The sequence below is a fragment of the Carcharhinus amblyrhynchos genome, chromosome 5 (genome assembly GCF_965287045.1).
Source record: "Carcharhinus amblyrhynchos chromosome 5, sCarAmb.v2.hapA, whole genome shotgun sequence".
In the NCBI taxonomy this organism is placed as follows: Eukaryota; Metazoa; Chordata; class Chondrichthyes; order Carcharhiniformes; family Carcharhinidae; genus Carcharhinus; species Carcharhinus amblyrhynchos.
Window position 1 is genome coordinate 99,566,410 of NC_137328.1, and position 26,591 is coordinate 99,593,000.

General features: G+C 43.0%; 1 protein-coding gene across 1 annotated transcript in view; it reads left to right on the forward strand.

The window, feature by feature from the left end:
• Positions 1 to 26,591, forward strand: part of iqgap2 (IQ motif containing GTPase activating protein 2) — a 323,133-nt gene that overhangs the window by 144,731 nt on the left and 151,811 nt on the right. The window contains exon 4 of the mRNA XM_080189314.1: positions 13,944 to 14,021. Within this exon, the coding sequence (XP_080045440.1) occupies positions 13,944 to 14,021 (78 nt within the window). The remainder of the gene's footprint in view (positions 1 to 13,943; positions 14,022 to 26,591) is intronic.

The window sequence follows — 26,591 nt, forward strand, 5'->3', positions numbered from 1 at the left end:
TGTTAAACAGTCTTCTGAAAAAAATGGCCTTGAAGTATTTGCCTTCTAATTTTTTTTAGATGTGCCAAAGTGAGAAACATCAATCAGCCTACTGGTAGCGTGTCCCCTTTAATGTGCAATCCTTCGTGGGCCACATGACTAGGCTGGAATCGGTGGAGTGTGAGCCTGGGCCTATCAGGAGACTGCGGTTGGAGTAGACCTGTTAAACCACTTGTTGTATCTAGTTCTTCTAAAGCAATAAATCCTTTAGTTTGTTACTTGCTGCATCAAGTCACCTCGGGTTATTACTCTACCATCTTTCATAAATCTTAGGAAATCCAGAACCCTGTAGCCCAGATTAACTCATAGACTTAGCTCCTACATTCGTCAGCCTGTTATTGCCAAATTCCACTGACTGCTTGTATTCCAGCGAGTCAGCTTTAAGATCTATATTCCCACTTTCAGATCCTTCCATGACCTTGCTTCTATTTGAATCATTTCCAGCTATTGGTTCCTGCCCACACTTTCCACACCTGTTCACTGCTTATTTTGCATTCCCTCAGCTCTGTAGGAAGCTGAGCTTTTGCCCACTGTGTCCGTTCTCTTGGAATTCCTTCCCAAAACAACTCCCCTGCAATTCCCCTGTTTTAAAGATTCTCCTAAAACTGTAATGTTTGGATCATGTCTCCTATCTTGTCCTCTCACTCTAGATTCCTTCTTTTCTTGCAACTGGCATCTACATTTCCCCCTAAGAATGGAAGAGTAATTGCAATTGTGTAGGATATTTTTATAAAGTTTGTTTGTGTATTTATTAGTCACAAGTAGACTTGCACTAACACTGCAATGAAGTTACTGTGAAAATCCCCTAGTTGCCACACTCCAGTGCCTAGTCGGGTACACTGAGGGAGCATTTAGCGTGGCCAATACACCTAACCAACGTGTCTTTCAGACTGTGGGAAAAAACTGGAGCACTTAATGGAAAGACACAGGGAGAAGGTGCAGTCCCCATATAGGCAGTGACCCAAACTGGGAATCGAACCTGGATCCCTGGCACTATGTGGCAACAGGGCTAACCACTATGCCACCCATGTTGTGATCAACTCACCACGCTTCATGTGCAATGAATTAATTTTGAAGTGCAGCAGCTGTTGTCCATGCACATGTAGTAGGCATTTCACTCAGAGATACTGGCAGTCTAGCTAATCTGTTTTTGGGCAGTGTAAATGGGAGGAGGAATATTGGGCAGGATGTGGGGGAATTTGCTATTGGAGTGATGGCGTAAGATTTTAATGCTTAAACCACTTGAGCAAGCAGTGATACAGCTTTGGTTTGATTTGAATAAGTATTATAAAAAATGTAAAATGCTCAGTTTTTACAGCATGTAGCGGGTTGCCTGTTGATCGGGCATATCGCCATCATTGCATTTGGTTTCAGGTGAATCATTTACTTGTCACATGATGATCTTTCTGACTGCAAACACCAACCTCTTGGCGCTTGAGAATAAATGTGGAAACATCTTCGCTTAAACTGATAATTTTGTAAATGCTGAAGTATAGGGGGTTGAGTGAGAGTCCTAAATGGCTTTTAATCAAAACGTGCCCAATGCTTCTTTCAAATGCCAATTTAGAAACAAGAAACCTTTCTCCTAGCCATGCTCTCAGTCCGCAAATTAAAGCATTAATTAACCCAAATATTAAATTAACTGGTATAGGTAACTGTAATCTAGAACAGAGAGTGTCCATCTATAAGGCACACACAAAATGCCATTTTAAATTCCCATTCTCTGTCTCTAACAAATTGTGTAGCTTGAGCTGAAAGCTGTACATTGGGCTTATGAAGAATTAAAATTAAACAGGAGCAGGAACAAGCATGGCTGAATTTACTTGATTGTAATAAACAAGAACAGGGGAACAGCAAATAAACCATTCAGCTACTTGATCTTATTTCACCATTCAGTAAGTTTTTATGGCTAAGTTGTATCTTGTCTGTCAACTCAAAAATCTGTTGGCTTTGGATCTAAAATTATTAATTGAGCCAATGTCTACAACTCTTTGGGGGAGAGATTCATTTCTTTTCCATAAAGAAGCACTGCCCAGCCCTGATTTTAAGTAGTCTCCCCCACAAGTGAGGAAAAGGAATTAATTATATCTCTCTCTCTCTTGCTCTAAAATACCTCTCAATATCCTAATGAGCTCAATCAAATCAACCTTTAACCTTCTATATTCCAGGGGATATAAACCGAGTTTATCTAATCTCTTGTAATCTAGGCCCTGGCGCTCTATAACCTTCTGGTGAATATATACTGTACTCCTTCCAAGGACCATATTCTCTAAGGTGCAGTTCCCAGAAGTGTACGTAGCAATGTTCTCTCTCAGCTACATAGTTGTGCAGCAGCCCAGAGGTTTTCATACACGCTGTGCACAAGTTGCGCTTAAGTTACCGTGCATGCACAACTGTGCCACTAGGTAATGGCCAAATTGTATTATTGCTAGATAATCGATTAAAAAGGCCCATATGTTAAATTGTACAGTCCACATTTAACAAAATAAATAGAGGCATTGTTGGTGTACAGATAGAATCCTACAGTGCTGAAGGAGGCCATTCAGCCCATCAAAGCTGCATTGACCACAATCCCACCCAGGCCCTATTGCCATAATTCTGTGCGTTTAGAAGAATGAGGGGAGATCTCATTGAGACGTATAAGATGATGAATGGGATGGATAGGATAGAGGTGGAGAGACTCTTCCCGCTCAAAAAAGACAGTAGGACTAGGGGGCACAGCCTCAAGATAAAGGGGAGGCGGTTTAGAACGGAGTTGAGGAGGAACTTCTTCACTCAAAGGGTGGTGAATCTCTGGAATTCTCTGCCCGTTGAAGTGGTGGAGGCTGCCTCGCTAAATATTTTTAAGACGCGGGTTGATGGGTTCTTGATAAGAGAGGGGATTAAGGGTTATGGGGAGAGGGCGGGAAAGTGGAACTGAGCCACAACAGATCAGCCATGATCTTATTGAATGGCGGGGCAGGCTCGAAGGGCTAGATGGCCTACTCCTGCTCCTATTTCTTATGTTCTTATGTACTCTACCTAGTTCCCCTGACACTAAGGGGCAAAATAGTAAGGCGAATCCACCTCATCCACACACCTTTGGACCATGGGAGGAAAGCCCACGCAGCCATGGGGAGAATGTGCAAACTCCATACAGACATTGACCCAAGCTGGGAATCGAACCTGGTCCCTGCTGCAGTGAGGCAGCAGTGCTAACCACTGATGTAGTGAATTCAAAACTTTGTATAACTGCAGGGCCTTTGTACCCTAGCACTTTAGTTCTAAAGGCTAACATTTTGCTAGTTGATGCCTTTTAGATTATTTTTCATACCTTACTGCTTGCAGTTTGTCCCATTAATCACCCTGAACTGTGATTATTCATACTCTCATCTGACCATTCTTGATCTAAAATGGATGCTCTCAACCTGTACTGAAATCTTATCTGCTTTTTCTACTCAACACTTAATCCATCAATGTCTCTGTAATTTTATGCTCTTGTTGGCAATACTTAATATGTCAAGAATTTTGTTGTTGTTAGCAAACTTGGATTCATTGTTCTCTGTTGTTTTATCTAAGTGATTAATAAATGTGATGAATAGTTGAGTCCCAGTATAGATCCTTGGGGGAAGCCATGAGTCCGTTCCAGTTGGAAAACATACCCATTATCTCCAGTCTTTGGGCTGGTTTTACCATTTTGCCCTACCATCCGATCGTGGGGTGAGTTGGTAAGATCCTGTGGGAGCTGAGAAATCAGGTTCGCGCCTGATTTCTCGCCTGTCACGACCTTAGTAGCACCAGATATCCTGCGAGATCGACCTTGCAGCCAAGCAGGGCATGAGGCTGATTATAATATTTAAATATGTTTTAAAATCTAATTTTAATAGAATTAGTGAGCCTGGAATGGAATTGTCTGGGCTCACTTGTCTCTGTGGCCTCGCTGGAGAAGGTTTTGCGGGGCGAGGATCACATATGGTTCCCTTCAACAGGGATCAGACACAGTGGCCTCACTGGTAGAGGTCATTAAGTCCCCCCTTTCCCACTCAGGAGGTCGGGGGTAGGGGACGCCCCTTGGGCAGTCAGGCACACTGGCACTGCCCACCAGACACTGGGCAGTGCCATGGGGGAGTGGCTCAAGAGAGGAGGCTGAGAGGGAGGGGCCACTGCCATTCTGCAATAGCAATCGTTGGAGGGGAGGGAGAACTGCTGTCACTCTGCAGTAGTGATTTGATGGAGTGGGGGGGGGAACAGCTGTCACTCTGCAGGAATGATCATTGGGGGAGGGGGAACAGCTGCCATTGTGCAGTAGTGATCGGTGAGGGGAGAGGGGAACTGCTGTTACTCTGCAATAGCGAGGGTTGGGGGGGGAGAGAGGGGAATGTCGTCAGTCTGCAGTGACGGTTGCTAATCAGTCCGGGCTGAAGGAGGTTCCATGATTGATCCTGACATGTGAGGTTGGCGATTGTGCTGGGCGAGGTGGGGGGGTGGAATGTTGATCCAGTAAGTGGGAGTGTGCGTTGATCAGCTGAAGGTCTGCTATAACTAGCAGAGGCAGTGACGGGTTTAAGCTCTCAGAGCACGGAAACCTGCATATGCGCAGTGGTGTAATCTGCAGCTATCAGCAGGCTTTTGGGCAATTTAGGCTCCGCCCAATCACCCTGCTGACGAAAAACCTCGTTTTTTTTTTCTGAAGTCAGGAAAGATTTGATTCAGAGTAAGAACCATTTCAGAGGAGTCAGGGGAGCAGATGAATTGCCCATCAGAAGTTCAACTTCCCTGGCAATTCTCAGAGCCAGTGCATTAGGACTTCAAGGGATGTAGTGCATCTTGAGATTACATCTTTTAATTCTAGGTAGTGTATCCAGAACAGCAGACACATGGGAATATCACCACTTGGAAGTTCTCCATTCAAGCCACTCGTTATCCTGACTTGGAAATATATCACCATTGCTTCACTGTCGCTGGGTCAAAATTCTGGAACTTGCTCTCTAGCAACACTGGGTGTACCTACATCACATGGACTGCAGCAGTTCAAGGAGGCAGATCACCATCACCTTCTCAAAGATTCTTGGGGACAGGCAGTAAAGATGCTGGTCTTGCCAGTAATGCCCCGCAAAAGAAAATAAAATCTAAGTGTATCTCTGAATCGAGAGAACTTTGGAAGATTATGGCTTAACCATCTGCAATATCCTCACAATTTCTTTTTTTAAATAAACACTTGGTTAGAAGCAATCAAAACTTTTGGCAGTCTTTAGTGCTGTTATATTTTTGGAATGTCATTTTGTTGCCTATGCTAAATTTGGTGTATTACACTTTTGATACATTATTAGCTTCCTCGTGATGTTAAGGATATTATCCTTTTCCTTTACTGCAGTCTGGCACAAAATAATTATTCAACAAAGCTGTGACTTCCTTGTTTTCCCTTGCAGTATTGTCCGCATCAGTTTTTAAAGGTCCTACATTACCCTTGACTCTGCCTCATGTAATATTTTGTTAATTTTGATATCCATATATTAGATCAGTAATTCCTTTGGTATCTTCACTATATATGAAATTTCAGTGAGGCATAGGTTAACCAAGTTCCAGTGATAGGGAAACCCAGTTTCAACATGTTTTGCTTTGAGGTCCAAACTGAGCTAAATAAATGCCAAAGTGATCTTTAATAATAGTCAAAATCTGCAATTAGGTTTCATGAAAATCTTATGTTATCCTGTAAAACTCAGTCAAACTAGATTTCAAAGGCAGGGAGTCTGCCTGATGCATGCACACTAGTTGAACAATCCACACCTAACTTGAGGTAAAGTAAAACTGGGTGTTCAGCACATGGGCAGCCCTGTTGGAATAGCCAATCATAGCTCCAGTTCATTCTTACAGTAGAAAATGCAAATTATTAAGCATATGAAGGTGCGTAATGTCATAATGACAGAAAATTGTGACTGATAGTTGAATGAAATTGTGAGTGATATCTACCTGTAACTTCACCAGCTAAGTAAAAGCATGCTGAACTGTTTAAAAAGAACCCTTTCTGGAGAAAAGAAAATACACTACTAAAGATGGCTACCAGGAGTTATCTGATGTCTGGGCTTGTAAGTTGACCTTTTCTGGAAAGTTACTATATAGATTGTACTGCAGGCATGAAAGTTCACACCTGGGGATATGAAGATCCACTTCAAAAAGGATCATTGAAACAAATAGACATGTCATTTGCATCTTTGAGTCAGTGAAGACCAAGTGTCCATCACAACAATGGGGAACTGCTCGCCAGTTAGGGTATACAACAAACAGACACACAAGCTCCCTGTAGAGAATTAAAGAAACATATCCCCTATTGATTTCCACTATATTGAAATGTGTTAAAGGATTCTGAGATGAAACATCAAAATGTGAATACTTGCTAATACCAATGACCACAGCAGCCATGGTAATTGAATTCCTTTGAAAGATACAGCAAGCAGGACTTTTAAGAACTCCAATTTGCCTTTGAGAAGCTGCTAATAGAGCAGTGAGGAATCTCACTCTCTTCCTCTCTCTCTGTGTCAAGTAAACCCCTATCTCTACAGTCTTAAAATATTCAACCAGCGATAGTGGGTATCCAGCAGAAAGAAACCCACCAACTTCTGGAAGACAGATCACAGATTTTAAAAGAGAAGGAAATTGTTTCCAGTAAATGTATTGATATGGACTTCAATTCTGGGATTTTAAAGAAACCAGCTCACTTAAAGCAGCTGCAGCGTTCTATAATCTGTACCTCAAGAACAAACAATACATGGAGTTAACCATATTGTCTTAACTTTTATTTGGACTGACTTCTTTTTCCTTCTGATATCTGTTTATGTGTAGCATAGTGTTTAATTATTCAACCTCAGGTTTAGTAGCTAGTAAACATATTCCAGGATTCCTCATGTTTGGCTCCTTTTTGATCGCTGCATAGACAGTAAAAAATAAATATATTTGAGATGTGAAAAAGACATGCGTGGATAAAAAAAACTAAAAACCTTTGCTGTGACCGACTGCAGAGGCTTGATAGAGGGGAGCCAGTTCACTCCTCATCTGGTTTTAAGAGTAACCAACTACTAGCAAGGAACTGCTTGAGCAGGCCATTTAAATCAGGGTGAAAATGGATTAACATGAAGCAATGAACAGATGAAACAAGATGTAGACATCCCATCAGAAGAGAGGGGCAAAACCTATAACAAATTAAAGCAGATGTTACAAATGTAGAAGAATACCAATAGTTACAATAGAACAACATCAGATGCTTTCATGATCAGCAGTGGGGTGAAGCAGGGCAGTGTCCTGGCACCAACTCTCTTTGGTGCATTTTCCTCCATGCTGCTCTTGTACCCTTTTAGCAGTGAAAATGAGGGTTAGCTATCAGCACACTAGAGCTGTCAATAGGCTGTTCAACTCGGTAAGGCTGCGCACCACGACTAAAATAATGCAGAGTCCGAGTTTGTGAGTTGTAGTTTGCTGATGCGACACACTGGCATCCCAAACTGAAATTCACTTGCAGCAGCTTGTAGATCAGTTCTCCCGGGTCTGCAGGGAATTTGGACTGACCATCAGCAACAAGAAGACCAAAGTTACAGATCAGGATGTGGAGACTGAACTTTCTGTTAACTTTGACAGCCTCACGTTGGAGGTCATTGATAGCTTCACTTACCTTAGATCAGCAATTACCAGTAATCTGTCTCTGTCTAATCTGCACCAGGATTGCCAAGGCCCTATCTGTCGTGTCAAATTGAGAAGTCATGTGTGGACTTAAAGCAAACTAACCAAAAATGCAAAGCTTCACGTGGGCCAGCCTTGTGTTGTCAGCATCCTTCTTTACAGTAGCAAGGAATGGACAACTTGTACCAGCCAAGAGAAACAGCTGAGCAGCTTCCACCTCTACAACCTCAGATGAATATGGGACATCTCTCACTAAGGCAGAGTGCTGAATATAGAAGCACAAAAGTGCCTGAATCTGCCACATGTTTGCTCTCTTGTGTCAGCAATGACTCCATTGCCTGGGCCATGTGAGCAGAATGGATGATAGCCAAATCGCCAAGACTTCCTCTGTGGCAGTTTGACATCAGTATTAAACCAACAAGTCACCCATGCCTGCGGTACAGAGATGTTTGTGAGTGAAACCTCGAGTTGCCCGGGATTGGAGTCCATGCATGGAAAGTCCTCACTGCTAACCAGAGTGCCTGGAGACGAGCAGCCAGGAAGGATATGGAAAAAGAAGTGTACAATAAAATGACAATGCAAAAAAGAGAGAGCTCACTAGAAGGAAAGAAACATCAGTCACCCACTGGCTAACACTATTTATTTAATTTATTAATTAGTGTCAAGTAGGCTTACATTAACACTGCAATTGTAGTTACTGTGAAAAACCCCCAGTCGCCACACTCCAACACCTGTTCGGGCACACAGAGAGAATTTAGCATGATGGCTGCACCTAACCAGCACAACTTCGGATAGTGGGAGGAAACTGGAGCACCTGGGGAAAACTCACGCAGACGTGGGGCGAACATGCAAACTGTGCATGGTCACCCAAACTGGGAATCGAACTCGGGCCCCTGGCGCTGTGAGACAGCTACTGTGTGCCACCATGCTGCCCTATGCCAGCAATGGAACAGACTAGTACTCGTGAATCAGCCTCTACAACCACAATAGCTGATGTTCAATCCAGAAATGGCACACACTGTGGGGGCAGTCCGCCATCTCCCGAGATGGCCCAGAGCCATCACAATAAACTTGTAATAACACAATCTATTAACTATTCACAATAATAAGCAATAGAGCCCGTGATTCAAAGCAGGGTAGATTTTTGATCCATCATGCATCTTCTTCCATTGTCTTTTCCAAATGGCTTTAAAGATCAATTTGACTGACTGGGTTTGGCTCCACTGAAATTTTTCCGTACATAACTTGATTGGATGTTGTCCATCAAATGTGTCTCAGCGTTTCTTTTTGTTCTCAACATGGTTAATGATCTCTTTCGAGTCAAAGTACTAACATTTTGTGAGTGCTGTTCTTTTGCAGTTGAGTGGGAAAACAAACTCTAAAGCATATCATTTAATTTATAAATCTGCAAACAACATTAATCATGTATCTTTTCGGACTTCCATTTGTGATCAATCTCTTGCAGTGGGTTTTATCAATGTTAGTGAGAGGACCATGCCATTTCCTGCCAGACAATGATATGAAACATATCGATTGAGCCAAGTGTTTGGGACTTGAATACTGAACAATAAATTACATCAAAGCATTGCATCTGTGGAAAACATAAATTTTCGAACCCTTATGAAGCATGAATTATATGGTTAGTTTTTTTACTGTGAACAGTTATTAAACCAACCGTCTCTTTGTTTACATGCAATGCAATCTTTTAAATCTGCTCAACTTTGCTCTTCCTATCTCTGAGCCGTGTAACATCAGACTGGATTTTACTGCCCTGAGTTAGTGTATTTGGAAGTTGGAGGCAGGGTGAACTTGTAAAATGCAAGTGTGGCCTGTTCACTGTCTTCCCCGCAAGCCCCTGACTTAATATCATTTTACATGATGCTGTGGAGCAGTTGGGCATCTTGCCTGCCTTGAGTCCACTGAGGCCCTTATGTATCCAATTAATGGCCACTTGAGTGCCCATCCCACCTCTCTTGCTAATTTACCTGTGGTAGGGGTGGCACACACTAGATGGGCAGCCTGTAGTTTTCACTAGGTGAGTTGGGGAGCTGATGTTAGGCAAGGGGGGAACATGAAGAAGAGGATGATGGAAGTTCAATCTGCATTTAACCTTCCCTTGCCCCACCCCATCCCCATCATCCGGTGCCTCAAATCTGGACCCCTCACCCCCTCACTGGAGCCTACCAGCCAGGCCCTATCTGTATCCCGGACTTGTTTCAGTCTGGCATCTACAACCACCACCTCTTCAGTGACTGACTATTGTCCAGCTAGTCATTGCCAATTGGATTCACTGGCAGGTCTGTAAGGTGGCAGTTGAAGTCTTGCCCTGCCAAGCGTTTTTGGTTCTGGGCTTACCATTTTTTGGTGGGCAGGCTCCCAACTGACTTTTTAGTCACACAGGCAGAGAATATGGCACCTTGGTAAATCCAGCCCCAATTATTTCAAAAATGTTGCCAAGCACCATGATCACCCAGCATATTCAAATTCCAGAATGTCCAAACTGTTGGGAAAATCCACTGCAGCACTGCAAAAATCAAGGGTCATTGACCCCGTGACCACGTCAGTCCCATGCTAGTTAGGGCGTAGACACTACTCACCTTTCTGGTGATACTTTCATAGAACATAGAACAGTACAGGCCCTTCGGCCCTCAATGTTGTGCCGAACTATGTCCAACCCAAGATCAAGCTATCCCACTCCCTATCATTCTGGTGTGCTCCATGTGCCTATCCAATAACCGCTTGAAAGTTCCTAAAGTGTCTGACTCCGCTATCACAGCAGGCAGTGTATTCCACACCCCAACCACTCTGAGTAAAGAATCTACCTCGGTCATCCCTCCTATATCTCCCACCGTGAACCTTATAGTTATGCCCCCTAGTAATAGCTACATGCACCCAAGAAAATAGTTTCAAACTAGGTAAATGTTGCATACGTCTTACAGAAGTGTATTCCGCTTAAAAAAAAAAGCCACTGATAAAGATGAAAGCATGTCTTAAGTTGAGGGCCTTGGTTGAGGACTCTGGGTCTGTACTCGTTGGGGTTTAGAAGGATGAGGGGGGTGCGGGGGGGGATCTTATTGAAACTTACAGGATACTGCAAGGCCTGGATAAAGTGGACATGGAAGGGATGTTTCAACTAGTAGGAAGAACTAAAACCAGAGGGCACAACCTCAGGCTGAAAGAACGATTCTTTACAACAAAGATGAGGAGGAATTTCTTCAGCCAGAGAGTGGTGAATCTGGACCTCTTTGCTGCAGATAGCTGTGGAGGCCAGGTCATTGAATGTCTTTAAGACAGAAATTGATAGGTTCTTAATTGATAAGGGAATCAGGGGTTGTGGGGAAAAGGCAGGAGAATGGGGATGAGAAAAATAATCAGCCATGATTGAATGGCAGAGCAGACTCGATGGGCCGAGTGGCCTAATTCTGTTTGCATGTCTTATGGTCCGAAGATGATGCTTTTTTAAAAAATAATTCAGTCATAGAATGTGGTTGTCACTGGGCAGGCCAGCATTCATTGCCCATCCCAACTCGCCCTTGAGGCAACGGTGGGGAGCTGCTTTCTTGAACCATTTTCTGTCTGGTGCAGGTATATCCCATTGCTGCCAAGGAGGGAGTTTCCAGGATTCTGACCCAACAACAGTGAAGGAATAATGATATAGTTCCAAGTTAGGATGGAGAACGGCTTGGAAGGGAGCTTACTGGTGGTGGTGTGTTTCCATGTTCCGAAGGGATGGGCGACGGCCTCCATTGCCCTCAGTAGAACTGAGATGAGGAGAAATTTCTTCATTGAGGGTGGTAAATGTGTGGAATTCACTACAACAGAATGTAGTTGAGGCCAAAACATTGTCTGATTTCAAGAAGAAATTAGACATAGCTCTTAGGGCCAAAGGGATCAAGGGATATGCGGGAGGGAAGGAGGTGATCAGGATATTGAATTTGATGATCAGCCATGGTCAAAATGAATAGTGGAGCAGCCTGGACAGGCCGAATGGCCTACACCTGCTTCTAGTTTGTCTGCTGCCCTTGTTATTCTACGTGGTAGAGGTCATGGATTTGGAAACTGCTTTCTAAAGAGGCCTGGTGAGTTGCAGAGTCAAGAACACTTAGTAACAGGAAAAATGGATGTCAACGGTGAATTCTGTCCTGACGCACATCCCAGAATATAAGGTATTAACTGTACAATTTAACTCAGTCATCATAAATCAGTGGCTTCAGCTGATGTATTTTCTGCTAAGTGGCCTCTTTAGTTACAAAACAGCAAGACCTTGGACTCACTCTTAGCAATACCACAGGACCTTTAATAATAGTCAAAAAACGCAATAAAAATGTTAAGTTATGTTCACACGCACAATTGTGGCTGATCCAGTAAAGTATTTATTGAAGTGAGCAGACCATAGGATTGCATTCATAACGTTTCATTACACTTCATGTGCACATTTTTTGTGGTTGATTGTGTACTTAAACCAATAAACTCAGGTGCACAGGTCTTAAGCAGCTTCTTTTGACAGTTGAATAAATCTGCTGGTCTTGTTTTTTTTCAGCTTTTGAAGGCATTTACTGCAGGCAAAATGTTTTCTTTCAAATCGGTGAATCCTCTTCAAGGTGTCGAACGCAAATAAGTCAGGCCAGGTCGCTCACATAGCTGATGAGAAAAGGAAAAAAACGACTATACACCAATGTTATTTTATCACACTTTAACAGGGCGGTTGCAAATTATTTGTTTTCCAGTACGTAAGGGGTTGTATAAGAAGCTTTTCTGTTCTTTCTTTCTTGTTCTTTTGCTGTTTAATATATTTGGCAACTAAAATTCAAGTTCTCGTTCAACTGACATGTCATTCGAATAACGTTCAATGATGATAAGACCATAAGACATAGGAGCAGAATTAGGCCACTCGGCCCATCGGGTTTGCTCCACCATTCAATCATGGCTGATAGTTTTCTCATCCCCATTCTCCTGTTTTTTTTCCCCATAACCCCTGATCCCCTTTTTAATCAAGAACCTATATAACTCTGTCTCAATGAGCTGGCCTCCACAGCCTGTTGTGGCAAAGAGTTCCACAGATTCACCACACTCTGACTGAAGAAATTCCTTCTTGTCTCTTTCAAAGGATCATCCCGTTAGCCTGAAGTTGTACCCTCTGGTTCTAGTTTTTCCTACTAGTGGAAACATCCTCTCAACGTCCACTCTATGATGATAATCACATGATGGTACATGTGATGAAATCTGTGATTGGGATTTTCTTTTGGTCTGCATATATTTTAGGGGTGGAACCACAGTAATTGCATACCTGGGGAGAGTGACTCTTGGTGAATGGGGATTGAAACATAAGGCTCAGAATGTACCAAGAGTCGACGCATTTGAACCATGTTGGGATGTGTTAACGGGTCACATCAATCAGTTCAAGAGGCAGGATGAACAGCAGTCCGTCGGCAGCAGATGGAGAGGAGAGTCTGCATCATGCATCTCAGGTGCTGCTGTTAGCTCAGCGTTGAGGGGGCTGCAGCTGAGAAAAGCCCTGGGAGCTGCTGATGATTCTGTGCTACCAGCAGTCGGGGTTTGGGAAAACCCAGGAGCAGAATTTGCTTGGCACAGCTGAGGAGATGGGGGTCTTGGGCCCGAAGCGGTGTTGGCAGAAGCATGACTGAGAAGCTGGGATTGAAAAGCTTGTGTTTCAACATGCCAACTCAGGGGTGCAATCCTGGTTGTTGATCAGCTCAGCTCCTGGAAGAAAATGTATTTTCTCCTTTTCAGGGTAGGTGGATGCCACTGGCAAGGAAAGCAATTGTTTCCTGTCCTGAATTGCCCTAGAACTAAATGACTTGGTACGTCAGTTCAGAGGACAGTTAAGAGTGTGGGTCTGGAGTTTTCTGTACATCGACAAAAAAAATTACTGGTCCGTGACTGGATTGCAGCAAACTTGAGGGCCTTGTCTGGTACTGTGATAGATTTGAGGTCTGGTCTGGAATACACATAACAAGCTACTTTGCCAAAATAAACCAAAAGTGAAACCTTTACCAAGGACATGAGTGCTTCTGCTGAAGGATAACACTTTGGTAACTCGAGCCTTGGTGGCAATGTCAGACTTAAATCTAGTGAAATGTTGCACATTAATAAATACCATTAAGCATGTAAACAATTACTGAAAAGCATTTATAGTTTAAATATTCATCGTATTATATCGTGAATCAAATTTGATTCATCGTGAATCAAAAGCTCACAAAGCTAATAAAATTATTCATTTTCTTTATATCAAGCGTTCCGGACTACATTTTCGGCACACGGACAATACAGTACAGTGGCTCAGGGCAATGGAGTCAGTTGGATTACCAAAGGTCAGTGTGTTTAAGTGTAAGCTCTGTACATTTACCTGTAATGTGTAAAGATTCTTTCAGCTGACACATTCTGGGAACACTTTTATTGAGTATACAGCATTTAAGTATTGACCTACTTGAAGATTTTAAGGTGGTAGGATTTGGAGGGTAGCTGGAGAGAAACTTTACTTTGGAGGTGAAGTCCAGAACAAGCAAACATAACTTCACTATTAGAACGAGGTTGTTTGGAATGGGGTCAGGATGCTCTCCATCACGCACAAGAGTAATGAGAATCTGGAATTCTCTCCCTCAAAAAAAATTGCTGAGGCCACATTAAATAATTCAAAAGCTAAAATAGATTTTTGTTCAGTACCATATTAGGGGGCATGGAACTAACCTGGGTAGGTGGAATTAAGATGCATGTCATCCATGACCCACTTGAACGGTGAGACAGACTTGAACTGAATGGCCGTTCCCAATGTTATTTCCAACTTTTTCCGTTATAAGGCCAGGATTTTCCAGTCCTGCCATTGAGAATGCAGGAGGCCTGTCACATGTCCATTAACATTCGATGGGACTGGACGATTCCAGCAGTGGATGGGACCAGAAAAGCCCAACCTAAATGCCTAATCCACACTTATAACCAAACTGCCTTGTGTTAAGTTGTCACACACAAGTTACACTTTCTGGCTATCTGTTTCTGGTCTAAAACCAGCTTCACAGAATGGCTTGATTACAGTCCCATATCTTGAAAGAAAGTCATACTGCAGTGCAATAATGCAAAATTAAATCTCCATGTTTCTCTAACTTATGCCGTGTTTATGAACCTACCTCTCCACTCACTTGATGAAGCAGCAGCTCTCCGAAACTTGGTGATTCCAAACAAACCTTTTGGACTTTAAACCGGTGTTGTGAGGCTTCTTACTGTGCCCACCCCAATCCAACACCAGCATCTCCACATCTTTTAATGAAGGGATATAAATTAAATGCCTGGACTTATCACACTCGCTTCTCCATGCATGGATTCTCAGATGCTTAACTTTTCTATATTCCTGTCTACCACACCACCCATCCCATCTTCACCTCCTGAGATACATTGGAAATCATCTACAACCATAACATAATTTCTAATTCTACACTACTTCAGCTAATTCATTCCTTGTTTCTTCAGAATGTCCTTCACAGAGATCCAGCTAATAAGTCCAACAAGCCTGCTTTCACCCTTGATGCCAGGATCTTCATTGCTCAATATTGCCCTAACTTCCTCACCCCCACCTTAGCACACTAAATCACATTCAGTTTTATTTAATTACCTGAAATATTCTGCATGCAATCCATCCAGATCCGGATGCAGAGCTTGACTTCCTTAAATGCTTTAAGCCCTTCCATGTATTTTTCTTAGAATTTCTTTTATATTGCCAGTAATCTTCATCTTGTCAGCATTGGCTTTACTGACTAGATACTTTTGCCTTTCCAAATTTCCCGTTGCCCTCTTTTTATACAGCTGTAATGTGTCATCCCTTAGTTCTCGTTCAAGATATCAGATTTTCCTTGGCAGCTGATGATTAGTGTGTGGTGGCTGACGACACGATTGTGGAATTTAGCTCCCACCTTGACTTGTCTCGTTTTGGCCATTACTCACTAGCTACTTGTGGAGAGGTGGCCCAGAAGGACTAATCCAGATAAGTGTAGTTGCTTATAAAGCAGTTGGCAATCGTTTGTAACCTTCAGGCTTCAGATCAGTGACTGGCTTTCCTGCTTTAAAGAAATGTTTTATATCTAAAGGGCATTGGTGAGGCCACATCTGGAGTATTGAGTGTAGATTTGGTGTCCTTACCTGAGGAAGAATAAAGGGAATGCAGCAAAGGTTTACCAGACTGATTTCTGGGCTAGCAGGTCTGTCATTTCAGGAGAGACTAAGTCTGTTAGGATTGTATTCTTGGAGTTTAGAAGAATGAGAAAGGATCTCATAGAAACTTATGGAACTGACAGGGTACATTCAGAGAGAATATTCCCAATGCTGGGGGAGTCCAGAATTAGGGGTGATAGTTTGAGAGTGGGGTGAGGAGAAATTTCTTCACTGAGTAGTGAATCTGTGGAATTCGCTACCACATTGTAGTTGTATGATTTCAAGAAGAAGCTAGATGTAACTCTTGGGGCTAAAAGGATCATGGGAAATGGGGAGAAGGCAGGATCAAGATATTGAATCAGTCATGATCAAAATGAATGGTGGAACAGGCTCAATCGGCCAAATGGCCAACTCCTGCTTCTAGTTTCTATGTTTCTATTAAAGTATGATGCTTGAAGTGTAATGTATATGCAGGCAGGATACAATTCACACAGACAGGCATGTATACTATTGACCAAAGCCAACCAGAAGCATATGATTTAGTGCTGGCCCCTCTGGATAAGACTATAATAAACTTGCAATATTTCCAATGGAGCCTTCAAATCTTCGAGGCAAATAAAATCATCACTTTGAACTTCTAGTATCAGCATATTCTATGTGATATTCTATGTGCTGTATCAGCACCTAACTGAAACAAGACAACAAAAGCAAGTTCCTGAGAAGGTGCATAGTTCTGGATGGCATGCATGCTTGTCTTTTCAAAATTTTCTCAGCAATGATGAGAAGCCCATTATTATATCTGTCATTTGATCCTCACTTGTCTACAAAGGAGCACTTTAGTGTTGTGAACCTATAAAAGCTGGCACTTCTAAGGAATGCTCAATAATCTACAAAAGAACTTTTGTGAAACAAGAACTTTCCTTTCTTTTAATTAAAGAGGAGAATGTTCCCCCATGTCCGGATCCAACAATGGCTCAGAAGCGGAGGTTTTTAGCACTGATAATATGAAGAGCTTCCTCTTCAAAGAGTAAATCAAATACTATAATTTTCAGTTCTACTCTATTCACAATAATGCTTCAGTGTAACACAGTGCCCTGAATAAAAGTTATTAGTCTTAATGAGGGATAGTAGTTTTTGTTCTGGACAGGGGGAGAGGCAGTCGAGGAAGAAGGAGAGAAGGGAATCAATTATTTTTCAAATTAAAGTGCTCTCCTACAAAAGACAGCACATTATACAAAAAAATGTGCTTTGTTTCCAAGGATCCATATCGATGACCAGGAATGCTTTTTCTCAATACAGTGTCAGCCACCGCTAGTGACTGTGGGTCTGTTCTTCTGACTGGAACCTTTGATATGATGGGTCACCATCAGTTTGTCCTGCTGCTGATTTTTCAGGCCAAAAAAATGCATTTTGATGGGGAGACGGGTTGCTTCAGATTCTTGTACAGCACTGCTTCCACGTTTAATAGCCAAAGTTTTAACCAATACAATAGAATAGTATTGAAATTCAAGGATTATTACACCTACCACGGAATTTCTGTATACAAATCATACAATTCACAATTTTCAGGAAGTGCATTTGAAGGGACTGAAAAGTAAGTTGAGGGAAAGATTCAACTTATAGCAGGGTTGGTGTAGAGCAGGGAAATGGAACATTTTCTGGGCAGTATTATTATCAGTGTAAAGTAACTCCTTCCACTTGATGAGCATCCTGGCAAAAGGGAAACAATTAATTCCTACTTCCATAGAAACTGCTGGATGCTTTTTGTTGCTTTTGAGCAGGCTGTTTCAATCTAACCTCCAGAGCTCCAGTATTAATTAAAGCTTGTGCCTTCTCTTTCAGTTAATTTTGTTCAGAGTGGACCAAAATTGTTTCAGCTTTCATTGCATTAAAAATTGTGCTTATGCACTTTTATGTAGGTGCACCCTGGCTTGCGCTGATGAATCTCTATTCTTGTATGTCCATGTTGACCTGTTGCAAGTGCAGTATACTCAGAATGAACTTGATAGCCTGCAGACAATAATAAATATCATGTTTGATGCTTCATTCATCTCAAATTCTTCAGCTATGTTTATTGACGGTATGTAAGGGTTCTGTTCTTCCAATTCTGCTGAACTAAATTATTAAACACGGTGGTGACTAATTTTGATCAAACACTGCTATGAAATATGTATTAACTGCTTTTCTTTCAGTGGTGGGAGAATCCCAAGATATAAGCTTAACTAACCTAATGGTATGTTTTCATCAGTGTGTTAGTGTAACGTGTAATTGTGACTAAGAGCTTAATTTTGTGGGCCGCCCACAGGCAGTTGGACCCGTAAATTACAATATCTCATGCTCACCACCTGCCTGTCTGCCCACCTCCGCCCCCACTATGATTTGAAATTAATGTTGTAACACATTGGGAACCTTAAGTGGGCGATTAATGCTCAATTTAGGGTCTTGACCTATCTCTGTTCCAATTTAACAAGTGGTAGAAAAGATCTGTGCTGTCAACATGCAGCCCAGTGGGTTTAAACTGCCAGCCAATTGAGGTGGGAGAGATGACTCTTGCCCAGGCCCTGCCGTAACCTGAAGCCTCTCCCCATAGATATTCCTCAAGCGTGCCACGCTGGTCCTTGCAAGATCCCAAATCTACCTGAGTATCTGGCTCCATCATTGAACACCTACCTTGTTTGTAAAGTTCTTTCATGGGATATGGGCATCGTTGGCAAGGCCAGCACTTGTTGTCCATCCCAAATTGCCCTTGAATTGCATGGCTTGCTATATAATTCTAAAGGACAGTTAAGAGTCAACTGCTTTGCTGTGGATTTGGAGTTACCTGTAGGTCAGATTGGGTAAGGTTGGCAGATTTCCTTCCTTGGAGTGAAATAGATAAATTGCTGATAGTTTCATGGTCACTATTTCTGAGGTAAGCTTCATGTTCCACATTTGTTAATTGAATTGAAATTTCACCATGTACTGTGATGAGATTTGGTCCCTTGGCCTCTTATGTTGCTAGTTCAGTGACGTTATGACCGTGCCAGTCTTCCTCCTCCTTGGCCTATCTAAATTCCTAGCTGTGGTGCGCATGGTTCTGTTCTGTGATTGGCTGTCCATTCAGTAAGGTGTGATTTGCTCCCAGGGATGGATGGAAGTTCTACTTCATTCTAATTAACCTTACAAATTTAAAGTGAGGCTATCTGGCCAGGTGGACGTGGGTTTGTCACCAATATTTATGCTGAAGTGCAGGCAGTTTGTCTGTAACCCAACCCGAACTCTCTGGTACTGACACTGTTCGCAGGCAGAAAGGGTGAGAACTAACAATGTGTTTGACTATTATTTGTGCTGTGCAAACACTTACAGATGAGACTGGGGAAGGTCAGGGTAGTTGTTCATATCTACTTTCCATAAGGTAGCTTTTAGTTTTAGTGTCCATACTACATTAACTAAATTAGGATGACTTTGTTTGGATGGCACAAACAATACTTACCTGTGAGTCATTCAATCCGAAGATGAGACTGTCAGAGAGGCAGTATGGTGGTGCAGTGTTTAGCATTGCTGCCTCACAGCGTCAGGGACCTGGGTTCAATTCCGACTCAGGTGACTGTCTGTGTGGAGTTTGCACATTCTCCCTGTATCTGCTTTGGTTTCCTCCCACAGTCCAAAGATGTTAGGTGGATTGGCCGTGCTAAGTTGGCTCTCAGTGTCAGGGGAATTAGCAGGATAAATACATGGATTACGGGGATAGAACTTGGGTGGGATTGTGGTTGGTGAAGACTCGTTAGGCTGAATGGGCTCCTTATGCACTGTAGGGATTCTATGAGGAAGCAATATGCTATTAATGGGACTTAAGACAGGAGCAGAATTGTAAGTGTAAGACCAGAGGATTGAAAATGAAGGCATCAGGCTGTTGGACGCCATTTGGTAAGGAGATTTGGTGAGGCTGGCACAGCAGCACAGTGGTTAGCACTGTTGCCTCAGGGGTCAGTGCTGAGACTACAACTTTTCACAATATACATTAACAATTTGGAGGAAGCAACTGAAGGCACTGTTGCTAAGTTTGCAGATGATAAAGAGATATGTAGAGGGACAGATAATATTGAGGAGGCGGCGGGGGGCTGCAAAAGTATTTGTGCAGATTAGGAGAATGGGCAAAAAAGTGGCAGATGGATTACAGTATGGAAAAATGTGAGGTTATGCACTTTGGAAGGAGAAATGAAGGCATAGACTATTTTCTAAATAGGAAAATGCTTAGGAAATCAGAAACACACAAGGACTTAGGAGTCATTGTTCACGATTCTCAAAGTGCAGATTCAGTCGGCAGTTAGGAAGGCAAATGCAATGTTGGCGTTCATGTCACGAGAGCTAGAATATAGGAGCAGGGATATACATCTGAGGCTAAGTCAAGCTCTGGTCAGATCCCATTTGGAGTATTGTGAGCAGTTTTGGGTCCTATGTCTAAGGAAGGATGTGCTGCCCTTGGAAAGGGTCCAGAGGAGGTTCACAAGAATTATGCATGGAATGAAGAGCTTGTCGTATGAAGAATGGTTAAGGACTCTGGTTCTGTACTCGTTAGAGTTTAGAAGGATGAGATGGAATCTTGTTGAAACTTACGGGATACTGCGAGGCCTGAATAGATGTGGACAGGGTGTTTCTACTAGTAGGATAAACTAGAACCAGAGGACACAGCCTCAGGCTGAAGGGACGATCCTTTAAAACAGAGATGAGGAGGAATTTCTTCAGCCAGAGAGTGGGGAATCTGTGGAACTCTTTGCAAAAGGCTGTGGGGGCCAGGTTATTGAGTGTCTTTAAGACAGAAATTGGTAGATCCTTGATTAATAAGGGGATCAGGGATTATGGGGATAAGGCAAGGGAATGAGGATGAGAAAAATATCAGCCATGATTTGAATGGCGGAGCAGACTTGATGGGCTGCGTAGCCTAATTCTGCTCCTATGTCTTATGGTCTACAGTGCCAAGGACCTGGGTTCAATTCCAGCCTAGAGTCACTGTCTCTCTGGAGTTTGCACCTCCTCCCCGTGTCTGCGTAGGTTTCCTCCTGGTTTTCTCCCACAGCCCAAGGATACACAGATTAGATTAATTAGCCATGCAAAGTTGCCCCGTAGTGTGAGGGGGAGGGGGGGGAGAAACGGGACTAGCAGGGTAGATATGTGGGGTTACGGGGATAGGATCTGGGTAGGATTGTTGCCGGTGCAGGCTCAATGGGCCAAATGGCCACTTCCTGCTCTGTGGGGATTCTGAGATTCACCACTTGTAGAGCAGCTGACAGCTGGAAAAACTCTGATAGTTTATATGCTTTACAGGAGGTTGAATTGGTCTGTATTCTTGCTTAATTTCTGAAAATAAGTCCAATGAGCTAATAAGAATTTGAGGCCAGCTTATGTGTGGATGTTGATCAGATTGTATTCCAGAATGGCTTGGAGAGAAACAAAGTTAATGAGCATTAACGATTTAGGATTGCAAGAGTTCTTGTAAGGTGATGGCAGGGGCTGTAAACTTCTGTTAGATTGCAGCTGCTGCTCCAAGGGTAAGGCAGTTGATGTGGTGTATATGGATTTTAGCAAAGCATTTGATAAGGTTCCCCATGGTAGGCTACTGCAGAAAATGCAGGTGCATGGGATTGAGGGTGATTTAGCTGATAGAAGACAGAGGGTGGTGGTTGATGGGAAATATTCAACCTGGAGTTCAGTTACAAATGGTGTACCTCAGGGATCTGTTTTGGGGCCACTGCTGTTTATCATTTTTATAAATGACCTAGATGAGGGTGTAGAAGGATGGGTTAGTAAATTTGCTGACAACACCAAAGTCGGAGGAGTTGTAGACAGTGAGGATGGATGTTACAGTTTGCAGAGGGACTTAGATAAGCTGCAGAGCTGGGCCGAGAGGTGGCAGATGGAGTTTAATACGGAAAAGTGTGAGGTGATTCACTTTGGTAAGAGTAACAGGAGTACAGAATGTAGGGCTAATGGAAGGACTCTTGGTAGTGTCAACGAGCAGAGAGATCTCGGGGTACATGTGCATAGATCCCTGAAAGTTGGCATCCAGGTTGATAAGGTTGTTAAGAAGGCATACGGTGTGTTAGCTTTTATTGGTAGAGGGATTGAATTTCGGAGCCATGAGGTCATGTTGCAACTGTACAAAACTCTGGTGCGGCCGCACTTGGAGTATTGCGTACAGTTCTGGTCACCGCATTATAAGAAGGATGTGGAGGCATTGGAAAGGGTGCAGAGGAGGTTTACCAGGATGTTGCCTGGTATGGTGGGAAGGTCTTATGAGGAAAGGCTGAGGGAGTTGAGGTTATTTTCGTTAGAAAGAAGAAGGTTAAGAGGTGACCTAATTGAGGCATACAAGATGATGAGGGTTAGATAGGGTGGATAGTGAGAGCCTTTTTCCTTGGATGGTGATGGCTAACATGAGGGGACATAGCTTTAAATTAAGGGGTGGTAATTATAGGATGGATGTCAGAGGAAGGTTCTTTACTCAGAGGGTAGTAAGGGCGTGGAATGCCCTGCCTGTAGCAGTTGTGGACTTGCCAACTTTAAGGGCATTCAAATGGTCAGTGGATAGGCATATGGATAACATTGGAATAGTTTAGGTTAGAGGGTCATTAGATTGGTCCCACTGGTCGGTGCAGCATTGAGGGCCAAAGGGCCTGTACTACGCTGTAATATTCTATGTTCTAAGGTGGACGCAAGGTACAGCTACATGAAGTTCAGTGAAACCCTTGTAATAGGGAATAGCTCATTTAAAATATACCAAAATTACATCACACAATGAGCTGTGCCTCAGTCACAATTGTGCCCGTTTTCCTGTCATGTGATTGAGAATATCCTGTTGACTTTGTTCTGAGCGAATACTGGGTCCTTGACAGACCAAACAGATGGACCACAAATTCAAAGAAGCTTGTCAAATCGCTCTGATCCTTTTTCTCCCTTCGTTGCTTAAAAAAAAGACTGTTTACAGTATGTCTGCTGCCTTTAAGGTGAAGTAAAAGTGCTAAAAACAATTGGTGGTTACTCTGGCCGTTCTGTGTGGCTGTTTCCTTCATCTGCCCTTGGGTTTTGGAGGACTTATTTTCTTTCTTTGCAACCAGTGTACCCATTAGTTATTTCTAATTCAATGTGATTCGAATCAGTTTCTACTGCCCCAACAATGTAACCTAATCTCCATGTTCAGAGGAATGCTTCTCACTGCTCAGAACATGACATTTCCATTTTCTTTTTAAGTGAGGTTTGCTGAAAATGTCAAATAGCCTAGTTTTAGGCAAGTGACTCCACTTCAATTTAATTTAAGCATATAGAAAAAGAAACAGATTTTTAATTTATTCAACACCTCTGCTTAATTTGTTTAAAGTCCCAGCGCTGGATTGGAAACAAATAATTTTATTTCCCTGTTTAACTTTCTCCAAGGGACATTGAGGACACTTTATATTGGATATTAGCAAAAGGGATCTCCACAGCAACAGATGCCAGATGTTGGCAGAAAGTATAAGAAACACATCTGGTTTCATTTCAAATTTCTAGAACTTACAGGTTTTTTACTTTAATCTGTGGAGTTCTGCAGCACGACTCTATTTACAACCCACTAACTTGGCCCAGACCACAACGATCAAACATGAAACCTTCCTGGTCTGCGTGATTTTGATATTGTACCATGTGGGATGTTTACCCATCTGTGTTGTATAAACTCCCTGTTGGCCTGACTGATGGATGATGGAGTCATATTTGTGACCTAGTGGCCTTTTAAGATTACACCTGATAATGTATGTCTTGGAGAACACACTTATTTGCTTTTAAGCTAATTGTACTCTTCCCAAAAATGCATCACCTTGCACATGTTCACATTGAATCTGCCAGCTGTCTTACCTTTAACCTATCTACCTATCTGTATCCTCTTGTAGTGTTTTACAATTTCCTTGGTATTTGCCAGATCTCCCCCTGCCACCCTCCCCAAACCTCTGGTGATTGAAATATTTCCAGTATCCTATGGCATATCTATTTAAGACCAATTTTTGAATTTTCCAGGTCAAACAGTTTAAAGGGTGCAAACATTGAACCATTGTGGTGAGGGCAAAGACAGAAGTAGGAGAGAGAAAATGGCATTGAACAGCAGCAGAGAAGTAAAGCCAGTTGGAACAAGCTGGGGAAGCGATGGGAATGTTTGTGAGTGTTAACTTTTAAAGGGGAATTGAAGCACATGAGGAAAAGCTGGTGAGGTTTGGGAAAGAGGTTGCGGAGGTGATGGTTGTTGGAATTAGGGCAACAAAAAGATTAGCCAGTTCTTGGGGTAGACAAGGTGACTCGTCTGGAATATGAGGATAAAATCCTACTTGGTTGATTTGATTTGATTTATTACTGTTGCGTATTAACATACCGTGAAAAGTAATGTTTCTTTTGCGCTATACAGACAAAGAATACCTTTCATAGAGAAGGAAAGGAGATGGTGCAGAATGTTGTGTTACATTCATAGCTAAGGTATAGAGAAAGATCAACTTAATGCGAGGTAGGTCCGCTCAAAAGTCTGATGGCAGCAGGGAAGAAGCTGTTCTTGCATTGGTTGGTACATAACCCCTGACAATTTTGTGTACAATTTGTCAAGTTTCCTTGATAATATGGTGTAAGACCATTGTTACTTGTGTACATCAGCTTAGTTCTGAATTTGTGGAACTGTTTTCATGGACCTCAAGATCTCTAGAAGTTATATGGCTGAGTAGTTATCTGCAGGAGTGCAAGTTTAAAATCTTGACTGCAAGTGAATTTTATTCCAAGTATGGATAATATTATAAATCTTTATTAATGTTTGGTAACATTGCCAAATACCTTTTATTTTGAATCAAGCTTTCATTAAAAGCTGTGACCACACAAGGAAAGCTTTCAAATGCATATGACCCATGTGATTATACTTAGTGGTAGGGGATGGGGAAATGGCTGAGGTCTTGAATAACTTTTTTGTTTCTGTCTTCACGGAGGAGGACGTGAATAATTTGCCGGGTGTTAGCGATGGAAAGGTGGTAGGACTGGAGGGTCTCGATGACATTACTGTTACTAGAGAGGCAGTGCTCGACAGACTGGAGGGGCTGATTGTGGACAAGTCCCCAGGACCGGATGGAATGCATCCGAGGGTTCTGAAAGAAATGGCGGAGGTGATAGTGGATGCCTTGGTGGTTATTTTCCAGACGTCGCTGGATTCCGGGGAAGTGCCGGAAGATTGGAAAGCGGCTAATGTTACGCCGTTGTTTAAGAAGGGTGCCTGGCAAAATGTGGGGAATTATAGGCCGGTTAGTTTAACGTCTGTTGTAGGTAAAATGTTAGAATCCGTCATCAAGGACGAAATAGCGAGGCATCTTGAGGGGAATTGCTTGATAGAGCAGACGCAGCACAGTTTCGTTAAGGGGAAGTCGTGTCTGACGAATTTACTGGAGTTCTATGAGGATGTGTCTAGGGCGGTGGATAGAGGAGAGCCGGTGGGTGTGGTGTTTCTTGATTTTCAGAAGGCGTTTGACAAGGTACCTCACAAGAGGTTATTGCAGAAGGTCAGGGGACATGGAGTTGGGGGTAGGGTGTTAGCGTGGATAGAAGACTGGTTGTCAAATAGGAGGCAGAGTGTGGGGGTCAATGGGTGCTATTCGGATTGGCGGTTGGTGACTAGTGGAGTGCCTCAGGGGTCGGTGCTGGGGCCTCAGCTATTTACCATTTATATAGATGATCTGGAGGAGGGAACCGAGTGTAGGGTGTCGAAATTTGCTGATGACACCAAGATTGGTGGAACGGCAAATTGTGCGGAGGGTGTGGAGAGTCTGCAGAAGGATTTAGATAGGCTGGGCGAATGGGCCAGGAACTGGCAAATGGAATTTAATGTTGGCAAGTGCGAGGTGGTCCACTTTGGTAGGAATAATGGTAGGAAGGACTATTACTTACGTGGAGAAAAACTGCAGCAGGCAACGGTGCAGAGGGACCTCGGGGTCCTTGCGCATGAGTTGCAAAAGCCCAGCTTGTAGGTGCAGCAGGTGGTCAGGAAGGCGAATGGGATGCTGGCCTTCATAGCGAGGGGGATTGAATATAAAAGTAGGGAGGTCTTGCTGCGGCTGTATAGGGCATTGGTGAGGCCGCAGCTGGAGTACTGTGTGCAGTTTTGGGCGCCGTACTTACGTAAGGATATTTTGGCCTTGGAGGGAGTGCAGAGGAGGTTTACTAGGCTGATGCCGGAGTAGAGGGGGTTGAGCTATGAGGAGAGGCTGAATAAACTAGGCTTGTACTCGTTAGAGTTTAGAAGAATGAGGGGAGATCTCATTGAGACGTATAAGATGATGAATGGGATGGATAGGATAGAGGTGGAGAGACTCTTCCTGCTCAGAAAGGACAGTAGGACTAGGGGGCACAGCCTCAAGATAAAGGGGGGTGCGGTTTAGAACGGAGTTGAGAAAGAACTTCTTCACTCAAAGGGTGGTGAATCTCTGGAATTCTCTGCCCGTTGAAGTGGTGGAGGCTGCCTCACTAAATATTTTTAAGATGCGGGTTGATGGGTTTTTGATAAGAGAGGGGATTAAGGTTTATGGGGAGAAGGCGGGAATGTGGAACTGAGCCACAACAGATCAGCCATGATCTTATTGAATGGCAGGGCAGGCTCGAGGGGCCAGATGGCCTACTCCTGCTCCTATTTCTTATGTTCTTATGTACTCATTTTCAGCATCCAATGCAGCTTAATTGTCTCTCCATTCAATAAAAAGGCACAAGAAGTAAGG